Source organism: Pelophylax lessonae (genome assembly GCF_965119305.1).
Source record: "Pelophylax lessonae genome assembly, chromosome: 2".
NCBI lineage: Eukaryota > Metazoa > Chordata > Amphibia > Anura > Ranidae > Pelophylax > Pelophylax lessonae.
In genome coordinates this window covers 735582741-735595081 of record NC_138769.1, presented here as the reverse complement: position 1 = coordinate 735595081, position 12341 = coordinate 735582741, and the positions used below count along the sequence as shown (strand labels likewise).

The 12341-nt window shown below is 41.7% G+C and overlaps 1 protein-coding gene across 1 annotated transcript in view; it reads right to left on the bottom strand.

Moving 5' to 3' along the window:
- The window catches only part of LOC309548345 (uncharacterized protein), a gene marked incomplete at its 3' end in the record, with an annotated part of 179444 nt that overhangs the window by 59066 nt on the left and 108037 nt on the right, over positions 1–12341 (bottom strand). Inside the window, exon 5 of the mRNA XM_082248282.1 lies at positions 2312–3161. Within this exon, the coding sequence (XP_082104408.1) occupies positions 2312–3161 (850 nt within the window). The remainder of the gene's footprint in view (positions 1–2311; positions 3162–12341) is intronic.

Here is a 12341-nt window from a genome sequence, read left to right as displayed (position 1 = left end):
TAAAGAATGCAACTACCACCATTTTAATCTTCAGAGCCTCTGCTTTCAGAAAATATATAGAGGGGAATCCCTTAAAGCCAGAATCTGGAGCAGGTGTGCAAGGTAACCAATTAGCTTCCATCTTTAATATCCAAAGCATAACGGAACAAGATGAGAATGGAAGCAGATAGCCAAAGATGCTCCAGTTTCTGCCTGCTCAAGTTCTGAATAATTCCCACCATAATAAGGTTTGTGGAAAGAGCTGTGAAAATGTGGAATAGACTCCCTCAAGGTGGTTCTGGCCAGCTCAGTAGATTGCTTTAAAAAAAGGCCTGGAATCTTTCAAAAATGTACATAATATAACTGGATACTAACCTTTATAGGTAAAAGTTGATCCAGGGAATATCCTCTTGGGGGATCAGGAAGGCATTTTTCCCTTGCTGGAGCAAATTGCATCATGCTTTATTTTCTTCCCTTCCTCTGAATTAACTGTGGAAATATATGGAGGTTTTCTATTGTGTGTTTTTTTTTTTTGTGGGTTGAACTGGATGGACTTGTGTCTTTTTTCAACCAGAATAACTATGTAACTATGTGGGTTTTAGCTAGTCTTCAGGTCTAAATGTGCAATGTTCAAAAAAGGCAAACAATTCTAAAAGAAAAAGCAATGTGTAAAATTACTATCAAAACTATAGTAGCAGCTAAAAGTTTAGGAATCAAGCCCACTCTATTATTCAACCAAGTTCCAACTCAGCCCATCCAAGAAAATGGATCCTACTTACTCCCAATCAGGTGCCTGTTATAACTCCTTTATCTTGTGTAGATGTTCTGATCTGAAATTAATGTACAACACACTTTGACATCAATTGGTAGACTCCACCTTGGGCATCTGAGAGATAGTCAGCAGCCATGGAGTTCTGTGACACCATCTTAGGCTGGCCCAACATGGTGCAAATTTCTTTCCTGCAACCCATGGTTAAATTTACACAATTCCCACATCAACATGGACAGTGCTGACAGGGGAATCCTTTGTGCTGAGCTATTATCTGCTCCCGGTGGGGACAATCATCCTCGCCGGGAGAAGACAGTGATGATCGGAGTGGCTATAGCCATCAATAATCGTAAGAGAATCCAGCAGGCTGGTGGTATCCAAGTTGATTAAAATAGATTAACTTGGTACATTCTGCCTACCCTTTAACAGTTCAAATCGCGGCCGTTCCTGCTGAACCGACCGAGATTCGAACCGTGTATGGTTGGCCTTAGGTGTTTAAGTCACTTCTGCTGTCAGGTATGCTATATCATCATTGGTTTCACTAGTTATTTGCTCCATGACTCCAGTACACTGAGTCATCTTACGCATCATTCCCCATCCCATTCATGAAGAGTTTGCTGTATAAAAAACATATCCACTCTAGAGATACTGGTTGCAGACAGCAATAGATCACTGTTGGAAGTGATCTGCTGCTGCATAGATGCCTGTGTGGGTCTGGATCTGATCTTCACTGACCATTTTCAGACCCACCAAGAGAAAATAAAGTATATTAAAAAAAGGGAATGAATCTCTCCTAAAGTAAAACGTGGACTATCACTAGGAGCTTTACCATTCCGCTAGATTATATAAGTCACACAAAAATTTGGGGGTACATAAATTACCTAAATGTGGTGTTGGGAAAAAATACAGGGAAATGCTTTTTTTTTTTCTTAATTTTTACTATTTATTCCTAATAAAATCCAAAAGATATGAAAATATATAGATCCAAATTTCCTACCAAATTAAAAGCGCTATCTGTCCCGCAAAACTGAAGTATAATTACATTTGGATATACTATAATTGCTAAAGGAATAATGCACAGAACTGAGACATTCCCAAAAATGAAAAAAACCTTTCTGGGACTCAAGGGGTTAAGTAGGATAGGGTTAAGGCCAGGGGACTAAAATAGTTAATGTCATATTTCACTATTTATGCAATTATTGATTTTACCCATAGTTACACCTTAGGGCTAACAGCATAACATTTCTAGGATCAAAATTTGTTTTTCCAAAAAAAAAAAAAAATAAATAAAAAGAGCTCTGTCCACTTAAGAGTCAATTAAGAGAACCCCAAATTGTAGGATGACCACACACTAAAGCACTTTGTAAGTTGGGATCTCTTGCAGTTTTTAGTTTGGTTTTTAAAGTAGCATTATCATTTTTCACTAATTTGTGGAATGACATGAGGTGTTAACATAAAGAAACACCCGCAACTCTTTTCTTTCATTGTGGCCTCACTGCAGCTGAAGCTTGTGAATCCTCTGGTGTTGGATTAGCACTGCATTAATCATAAAAGCCTCATCTCATTCTGGCTTCTCTCCAGTGTGGACTCTCTGGTGTCTGATAAGACTTACCTTCTGTTTAAAAGCTTTATCACATTCAGAACACTCATAAGGCTTCTCTCCGGTGTGAGTCCTTTGATGTATGATAAGATCTTTATTCACTGTAAAAGCTTTGCCACATTCAGAACACTGATATGGCTTCTCTCCCTTGTGAGCCTTCTGGTGCACAATAAAGCTTTCCTTATGTTTAAAAGCTTTATCACATTCTGAACATTGAAATGGCTTCTCTCCAGAGTGAATTATCTGGTGTTTGATAAGGCTTTCCTTACGTGAAAAATCTCTACCACATTCAGAACATTGATAAGGCTTCTCTCCAGTGTGAACCATCTTGTGTCTGATAAACTCTGGCCGCATTGTAAAAGCTTTGTCACACTCAGAGCATTGATATGGCTTCTCTCCAGAGTGAAGCCTCTGGTGTCTGATAAACACCTTCTTGCAGGTAAAAGCTTTGTCACACTCAGAACACTGATATGGCTTCTCTCCAGTGTGAATCCTCTCATGTATGGTAAGCAAAGACTTCACTGCAAAAGCTTTGTCACATTCTGAACACTGAAATGGCTTCTCTCCAGTGTGAACCTTCTGGTGTATGAAAAGTTTTGACTTATGTGAAAAAGCTTTATCACATTCAGAACAATTATATGGCTTCTCTCCAGTGTGAAGTATCTGGTGAATGGTAAGCTCTGAGTTCAATGCAAAAGTCATGTTACATACAGAACACTGATGTGGCTTTTCTCCTGTGTGAACTTTCTGATGTGTGATAAGGCTTTCAGTATGTCTAAAAGCTTTACCACATACAGAACATTGATATGGCTTCTCTCCGATGTGAATTCTCTGGTGTCTGATAAGAGTTGGCTTCAGTGTAAAAGCTTTACCACATTCAGTACACTGATACGGCTTCTCTCCAGTGTGAATCATCTGGTGTTGGATAAGCAGTTTCTTGATTGCAAAAGCTTTGCCACATTCAGTACACTGATACGGCTTCTCTCCAGTGTGAACCCTCTCGTGTTGGATAAGCTGTTTCTTGGTTGCAAAAGCTTTGCCACATTCAGAACACTGATACAGCTTCTCTCCAGTGTGAATCTTCTGGTGTGAGATAAGTTGTGACTTCTGTTTAAAAGCTTTATCACATTCAGAACACTCATATGGCTTCTCTCCAGTGTGAATCATCCTATGGCTGATAAGACCTGATTTTGTTGTAAAAGCGTTATCACATTCAGAACATTGAAATGGCTTCTCTCCAGTGTGAACCCACTGGTGTGCGATAAGCTGTACCTTCCTTGGATAAGATTTGTCACATTTGGAGCACTGAAATGGATTCTTTCCAGTGTGAATCCTCCTATGTACATTAAGGCCTTCCTTATATTTGAAAGTTTTGTCACATTCAGAACACTGATATGGCTTCTCTCCAGTGTGAACCCCCTGGTGTCTAATCAGATCTGCCTTCGTAATAAAAGCTTTGTCACATTCAGAACACTGAAATGGCTTCTCTCCAGTGTGAATCATTTTGTGTATGGTAAGTATACCATTGGTTGTAAAAGATTTGTCACATTCAGAACACTGATACAACTTCTCTCCAGTGTGGAATTTCTTGTGTGTGCTAAGATTTGACTTCATTTTAAAAGCTGTCACATTCAGTACACTCCAGTGTGAATATTCTGGTGTCTGAAAAGCTTTGACTTATGAAAAAAAGCTTTATCACATTCCGAATAATGACACAACTTCTCTCCACTGTAAACCTTCTGGTGTCGGGGTACGTTTGCCTTTTTGGTAAAACCTTTTGTCACATTCCACACAAGAAATAGCTTTTGAAATGATTTCTCTTATGTATACATGGGCTTTAAAGCTATGGTCAATTCCAGAACACTGGTTGTCCTCTGAAGCCTAAACGATGTTAAAGAGCATCCAAAACATTGATGACATTAAGAACACCAATATTGCTTGTGTCCTGTGGGAATCCTCCAGTGAATTGCAATAAAGACTTTCAGTTCCTTAAAACACCGATATGGCTTGTTTCCTGTGGGACTTAGTTGTTCTTATGAAGACCAACACTTAGTTGTACTTCTGAAGACCATCATGACAAAAAAATAAATAAATAAAAATCGATTCTTCAGTCCATCTAAACAGAAAAAAAGAAAAAAAAAAAAGTAAATTCTATATAAAGGGATAAATGTTTTTATTTTTAATGTTAACTGTATAGGTATCAGCGCTGCTCCACGATATGCAAATATAAAGATAAAGTGCCAAGTGCAAATGCTTATGTCTCGAATATACTGATGAAAGGTAGATTACTGTTACTAATGCCGCAAATGTGTTCTATGGATATCATTCTTCTGCAAGATCGGTGACAAATTGCTATATACACATAACAATGTGTGATTAAATGAATCATATATAAATAAATCACATAAACAAATAAAGAGGTGAATAAAGTGCCAAGTGAGAAAAAGTCCTAACAATCCTAAGTTGATAGCTGTGCAAATATATTAGGTTGATAGATTCATCAAAAGTGCCAGTGCTTGGAATCTGAATAGTGGTGAGACACTCTGTGCTCCCCTCTTGTGTCCCCACTCACCGCAATGATGGAAAAGACGGTCATCTAATGCTATATAAGCATTTAAGAAGATGGTCTGTGTTCCTATAGCTTTTATTGATAACACCAGATATATATCTTAATCGATTACTATTATGAGTCCTTATCCATATGGCTCCCAATGGAAGATATTCATAAAAATTGAAAAAGATCTCCATAGTGTGAAATTGTAAGCTTTATTAAAATAATAAAAACCAATGCACTTACAAGTGAAAATGGAAAAGATCAGCTTCTAAAATCTGGTGGTGAGCGCCGCCTCGGCGTGCGTTCCAACCATCGGAAGTGACGTCCTATCTTAGTTCCCCGCTTTACGCGTTTCGCCCCTCCCACTGGGCATCATCTGAATGTGTGTCTGACTTTTATATTCAAGACTCTTCCTACTATACCCAATACGTTATCCTACACCCTATTATGATTATGATGGAGTGATCATTATGTCCACCAGAAGTGCCACGGACTCCATCTTGGTACTCTATTCTATATATGTAAAAGTGCTGAGTGCCGGACTACTGGGGACACCGACAGGGGACAGCCTGACACTGACTGCAACTTGGATTGGAACCTTTGGAAACATTGGCTTTATTCATGTGGCTGCATTTTCTCATCTAGAACTTCCTCTAAATGCTGAAATCATAACACGTGGATTTAGATTGGGAAGGCTGAGCCTAAACTAAAGAATTGAGTGGAGCTTAAGCAGGTTCAAAGCTGATCCAGGTCCATTTCTAGGAGAGAGGAGCTCTGGCTATCTTATTGTGTATCTAGAGGAGCTGTGGAGGTCTGTCTCAAGCTGACCCAGGATTACTCCTTCCATAAAGTGGATAGTTGGGCTTGTTTTTTATTGTTTCATATATCCACCCTAACCATACATAGTAGAATAACTTCATATTTGATTCCCATCAAGTTATTAATTAACCTTCCGGATACAAATAGAACATTTACACACACACACACACACATTATATATATATATATATATATATATATATATATATATATATATATATATATTAAATCGGAGTACCAAGATGGAGTCTGCGGCACTTCTGGTGGATAGACCGATCACTCCATCATAATCATAGGGTGTAGGATGATGTATTGGGTGTAGCAGGAGGAGTCTTGAATATAAAAGTCAGACGCACATAGGATACCCCAGCTTCAGATGACGCCCAGTGGGAGGGGCGAAACGCGTAAAGCGGGGAACGTCTGACATCACTTCTGGTGGTTGGAACGTACGTCGAAGCGGCGCTCACCATGAGATTTTAGAAGCTGGTCTTTTCCATTTTCACTTGTAATTGCATTGATTTTATTATTTTAATAAAGCTTACGATTTCACACTATGGAGATCTTTTTTTTAATTTTATGAATATCTTCCATTGGGAGCCATATGGATAAGGACATTGTAATCGATTAAGATATATATCCAGTTTTATCAAGAAGAAATACAGGAACACAGACAATCTTCTTAAATGCTTCTATAGTTAGATGCCCGTCTTTTCCATCGTTCCAGTAAGTGGGGACACAAGAGGGGAGGACAGAGTGTCTCACCACTATTCAGATTCCAAGCACTGGCACTTTTGATGAATCTATCAACCTGATATACTGTATTTGCACAGCTATCGACTTGGGATTATTAGAACTTTTTCTCACTTGGCACTTTATTCACCTATTTATTTATATGTGATTTATTTATATATGATTAATTTATTCACACATTGTTATGTGTACGTATAGCATTTTGTCACCCATCTTGCAGCAGCATTGATATCCATAGAACACAATTGCGGCATTAGTAACAGTATCGACCTTTCATCAGTATATTGGAGACATAAGCATTTGCACTTGGCCTTTATATTTGCATATCGTGGAGCAGCGCTGATGCCTATACAGTTATCATTTAAAAAGGAACATACCTTTGTCATCAGCAGCATCCCAACACTAGTAATCACATACTTCATTACATATTTATTTTCATTTACTCCTAAGCGCAGGGACACTCACATTTTTGTTTATTTTAACGTGTAACCACTCTAATTCCCTCTAGGGGATCAATGTACATTACTGGGAATTTTAACAAACTTTGTTGCAAATTCCTACCATTTTCTGATCTGAAGAAAAAGCTATTTGTCTATGGTCGATGTGCAAAGGGAATCTGAATGAGTGTGAATCTCATTCTTCAGCTGATGCACTTACAGTGTGTGATGGGAGTCACTTTGGGCTGGGGGGAAGGGGGGGGGTCGTAACCCAACTTACCCTAGAGAGGTTGGGAAACTCCTTTTTCAGCTCCTCAGGCCCCTCTTATGTGTAGGTCACCGTGTCTATTAGGGGCACAGAGTGACTGAGAAGCCCAGTCTGGTCTTCCCTAACCAGACTTACAGTAAAACCACACCGGACTTTACCCCTGTTAATCCTTGGTCTTATATGTACGGTTTGTTTTACAAATTGTAGAGGCTTCTTCACTTGGGACAGTAATATTTATCAACAATATTCCTCAATAAATATATGAAGATGAATAAACTCCACTGTATCAGACTACTGGGACATTGTATGAGCTTTGCCTCATAGCCTGTTGTAGACCGCTACCATGCAGTCTACAATTCCCAATGAATCAAAGCATTGCTTAAATGTGGATTCCATGGTTAATTGGATCCCCTACTGTTTCTGCCTGCTAGTATTGTCCCTAGGCTGGTTTAAGTGACTAGTTAATTAGCTCAAGTTAACTATACCACTGACAGCTATTAGTTGCTAGAAGTGGATTAGCATATATGTTGGTTGTTCCTTAGTTATGTTGATTATATTCCTGTATACAGTTGCCCTTGCATATGATAATGTGATCAGCCTCACTGATTGTGTAGGGTTTAAATTCTGTGTGAGTTTTCAATAAAGAGTTTCAGTTCTCATACAAGCTATTGTCGGCTAGTCTTGTGTGGTCCGCTATAATATCTGGTTCCTATGTCCAGACTGGAGGAAGCTACTGTACATCTTAATGGAAGCACCTAAGTGGGTTGCTGGACGGTTCCATCACATTTAGTGGCAAGCGGTGTAATGCTTCCTGCAGTCTGGGACATCCAAGGGCTGGAAGAGGAATTCGGAACGAGGTTGCGAGAGATGCGGATACAGCACAGGGGACCAGTATTGATGCAGGTCCTGCTGGAACTCTGGAAGGAAGCACTAGTCAGTAAACAGCGCCACCAGAAAAAAATTCTCCCCTCCATCCAGGAAAGGTACTGGTCACAGTACGAAGTGCGAATGCCATTATTGGGGAAACAACCGCACAAGGATTGGACAACTGAGTGAAGTAGGTTGGTCCAGGCAGAGATGGGGTTGGGCGAGAGCTACAGAGCCCTCCGCTGGTATGTAGCCCAAATATGCCCATGAACAACCGACGACAGCCGATGGAAGGCTTTGGCTACGGCAGCCTGGGGCTGTTATTCAAAAGGCTATCCAAGGACCCTGACTTTGGGAGCAATTTGGAGTAGCAGTGCTCTGGGCACTGGAAGATTTGGAGTTTCCAGCAATTCAGAAACGGGAGCTGGAGATCGCCTGCAGACAGCTGCTAGACTTTGCTCAGCAGCAGGTCTGGGCTCCCTTTGCCTGGGACTATCAGAAGGTACCAGCCAACAGCTCTGAAATCCTGGCTGAAGTATCAGCAATGGGGAACAGTAATAATGTGCTTCGCCCACCTTGACCCGCAGCTATGGAAACAGAGCTCTTATGGCAGATGCAGAAAGTGTTGACTCACCTTGACACCCCTGTTTCTGGACAGGACGCGCTTGGATGGAGGAATGCATCCGTCAAACAGCCAGATGAGGGTACGGGAGATGGAGAAGCTGGCTCATCTACCCAGTGGTTCAAGGATCAGGGATGAAAGGAAGCCATCCTTTCTATTGTTGCATTTTTGTATGCTCGTGTCAAATAAATGTTATTTTTATTTTTACTAAGTGACTGTTATGTTTATTCCCACTGAGATCAGCATTTTCTAGATGCCTACAAAGTCCCAAACATTTGAGGGACCGAGAGACCTCACTGATCCGTGAGGTTCTCCCATTCCCCCCTCCTCCTCTTCTAAGCCATCCTCAATCCCCAGCCACAGAAAGCAAGGATTTAATGGACAACCGGACAGAGGGTCCTCTGCCCCACACCCGTGGCAGTTCCAGATGTGCAAGGTGAGAAGATGGCGGTCATGCCCCAACAAGATCTGTGCACCTGGGAGATAGTACCAGAGAAATGTTGTCTCAGCAGCCAGATGAGGGTACGTGAGATGGAGCAGCTGGCTCATCTCCCCACAGGCAGATCCACAGTCTGGAAGTGGAGGTAGTCAGCCTCCCTCCCTAACAGTAAGCCGGAGCGGATGATTTGGGGTCCCCAGGAGGGACAGTGTGCTACAGGGCAGGGTGCTTAAACCCTCTGCCCACCAACGACAACTCCGAAGTTACAGGGAGCCAGGGCATGTGACCCCTCTCCCCAGTGACAACCTGATTTAGTGAAACTCCTACTCCCAGCTGAAGCACTGGTGGCCAGATAGAGGGTTCATGACCTCTGCCCCACACCTACTGGCGACAACGCCTCCCTACGGCCAAGAATGGAAATCAGGTTGACCACCTATGTGGGTTCACTTTGCCCGACTAACGCTGGTCCAGACCAGGTGGCAGTCGGGAACCTTGTTATTTCACTTTTGATGGGGGAGAAGTGGACAGACTCACCCGGGACAAAGGCTTTTGTAGAGGACTTCAGGCTAGCCTCTTGCCTACTGACTATGGGCCCTGGCTTTTAAGGGAGCACTGCTCTTTGGGAGGTGTGTGCCTGGGGGACCCTTGGAGTAATGTTACTTTGGATTCAAGTCCATGTCTTCCCAAAACACACAGACTCTGAGAATATAGGCCCAGGATCCATGTTCAGGGTCAAGATGCCACATTACCAATAACTGCTAAAAACTGTGAGAATCAGAGCAGATGTTAATCTCATCAGCTCAAAGCTACCTGTCTGGTGTCTCCTGCTATACTGTGTTTATTGTAAGTATGTCCCTCCTTTAGTGTGCCTCCCACGTTTTTCACCCCTTGTTAATTGTGCTATTTAACTCCCCTATTGTTTGGGTCTGTCTGCTAGCAAACTATTGTGGGTTATGTGATGTGTAATATACTTTGTTGTGACCTTGGGGATGGGCAGTCTGATCTGACATGTCTGATCAATCACAGCTGTCTGGGTGGCTAGTTGTTTAATTCCCTTCATGTTTTTAATATAGGATGGTTGTTGTTTAGCTATGTTAATTATATTCCTGTTTACAGTTTGTATTGTTAGGATAATATGATCAGGAGGGGAATGTCCTCCTGCGGGGTATAAAGTACAGTGAAGGAAAGAAAAAAAGTATTTGATCCCCTGCCGATTTTGTACGACGTTTGCCCACTGATAAAGTAATGGTAGTTTTATTTTACCAGTGAGAGACAGTTCAACAACAAAAATATCCAGAAAAATGCATTTAAAAAAAGCTATACATTGATTTGCATTTTAATGAGTGATAAGTATTTGATTTCCTATCAATCATCAAGATTTCTGGCTCCCATGTGTCTTTTATACGGGTAACAAGCTGAGATTAGGAGCACTCAAAAGGGAGTGCTCCTAATTTCAGCTTGTTACCCGTAAAAAGACACCTGTCCACAGAAGCAATCAGATTCCAATCTCTTCAGCATGGCCAAGACCAAAGAGCCATCCAAGGATGTCAGGGACAAGATTGTAGACCTACACAAGGCTGGAATGGGCTGCAAGACAATCGCCAAGCCGCTTGGTGAGATTATGTAACGCTCCTGCGTTTTACGTATGATGTGGATTTTCAGCTGCAGAAATATTCCACTTCAGTAGTCATGTAGAGAAACGCTGAGACACCAATCCCAACTCCCAATGACTCATGTGTGGATGATCTCAATTCAGCAAGTAAATACACACACTCAATAAGATGTTTCCTAGAGTGACTTATGTATATAGTAACACAGTGATGAAAGGCTGAAGAGATAGGTTGGGTAGAGATGGTAGATGACAGACACTTGAAAGGAAATGTTCTTGAAAGTAAGATAGTAGCAGATGGGATGCAGATAGGTTTAGCAATCATGTATGGTAGCAGATGACAGAGTAGCAGGTGGACATACAAGAGAGATCAACCCAGTGCAAGAACAGGTGGTAGTAGGCTCAAGAGCTAGCAATCTTAGATAATGCAGATGTAGTAATAGTCCTTAGTATGCAGAGCTAGATAGTGTAAGCTTTAGTATGAAGGTTATAGAGGTTTCCCCTGTGGGGTACTTATCACTAATAGCAATGTAGCAGAGGAGAGGTTCGGCAAGAGCGGATGATCCGGTAGCGGGATACAGGGATCAGCGCAGCGTGGTTCCGACAGCGAGGTATGCTTGCAAGCATGAGAGCTTCAAGACAGGTTAGCATCAAGGCACAAAGCAGTTTGAACGAACACATGTGAGTGAGAGCCGGCGATCTAAATAGCCATCCAGTCCGGCGCTCAGTGATGACAGCATCAGTCTTAAAGGTGTATGCGCACCTTACCAAAAGAGAATGGTGGGGCGCATACACTTATGAAAGAGTAATTAGGGTACCCAAGGGTACCAGAACATTACAGTACCCCCCCCCTTAAGGCCGGCTCCTGAAGGTCTCTGGATCTGGTTTGTCTGGGTACTTCGCATGAAAATTGCGGATTAATCTAGAGGCATGTATGTCAGAGGTGTTTAGCCAGGTGTCGTCTTGGGGCCCATAGTTCTTCCATCGAACCAAGTACTGAAGTCTTCCTTTGTGGATACGAGAATCCAGAATCTCTTTTATCTCATATTCTTCTCCACCTTCAACTTGTACAGGAGGAGGAGGTGGGATAGTAGGCCTTATTCCTTGGTCAGGAATATGGGGCTTCAGTAGCGACACATGGAAAATGGGATGTATTTTGAGGTCTATTGGCAATGTAAGCTGTACTGCAGCTTTTCCAATAAGTTTCTTGATTGGGAAAGGTCCCAAGAACAGAGGTCCAAGCTTTTTGCTAGGGATTTTCAGTCTTAAATTTTTTGTTGAGAGCCAAACGAGGTCCCCGATAGCGTACTGAGGAGAAGGTGTTCTGCGAAGATCATAGTACTTCTTTTGTTGACTATGAGCGTGTGCAATGGTAGTATTAAGCAAACCCAGAGAGTCCTTTATTTGGGTAAGATAGTCTGAAGCTACTGGGTTATTTGAAGGAAGGATGCGTGGTGGAAGAATAGAGGGATGAAACCCATAGTTCAAGTAGAACGGACTCTGCTTGGTCGTACTGTGGGTTGCGTTGTTGTAGGCAAATTCTGCCAGAGGGAGAAGATCCACCCAATCATCCTGTTGGTAAGAAGTGTAACAACGTAAATATTGCTCGATGCATTGGTTGACTCTTT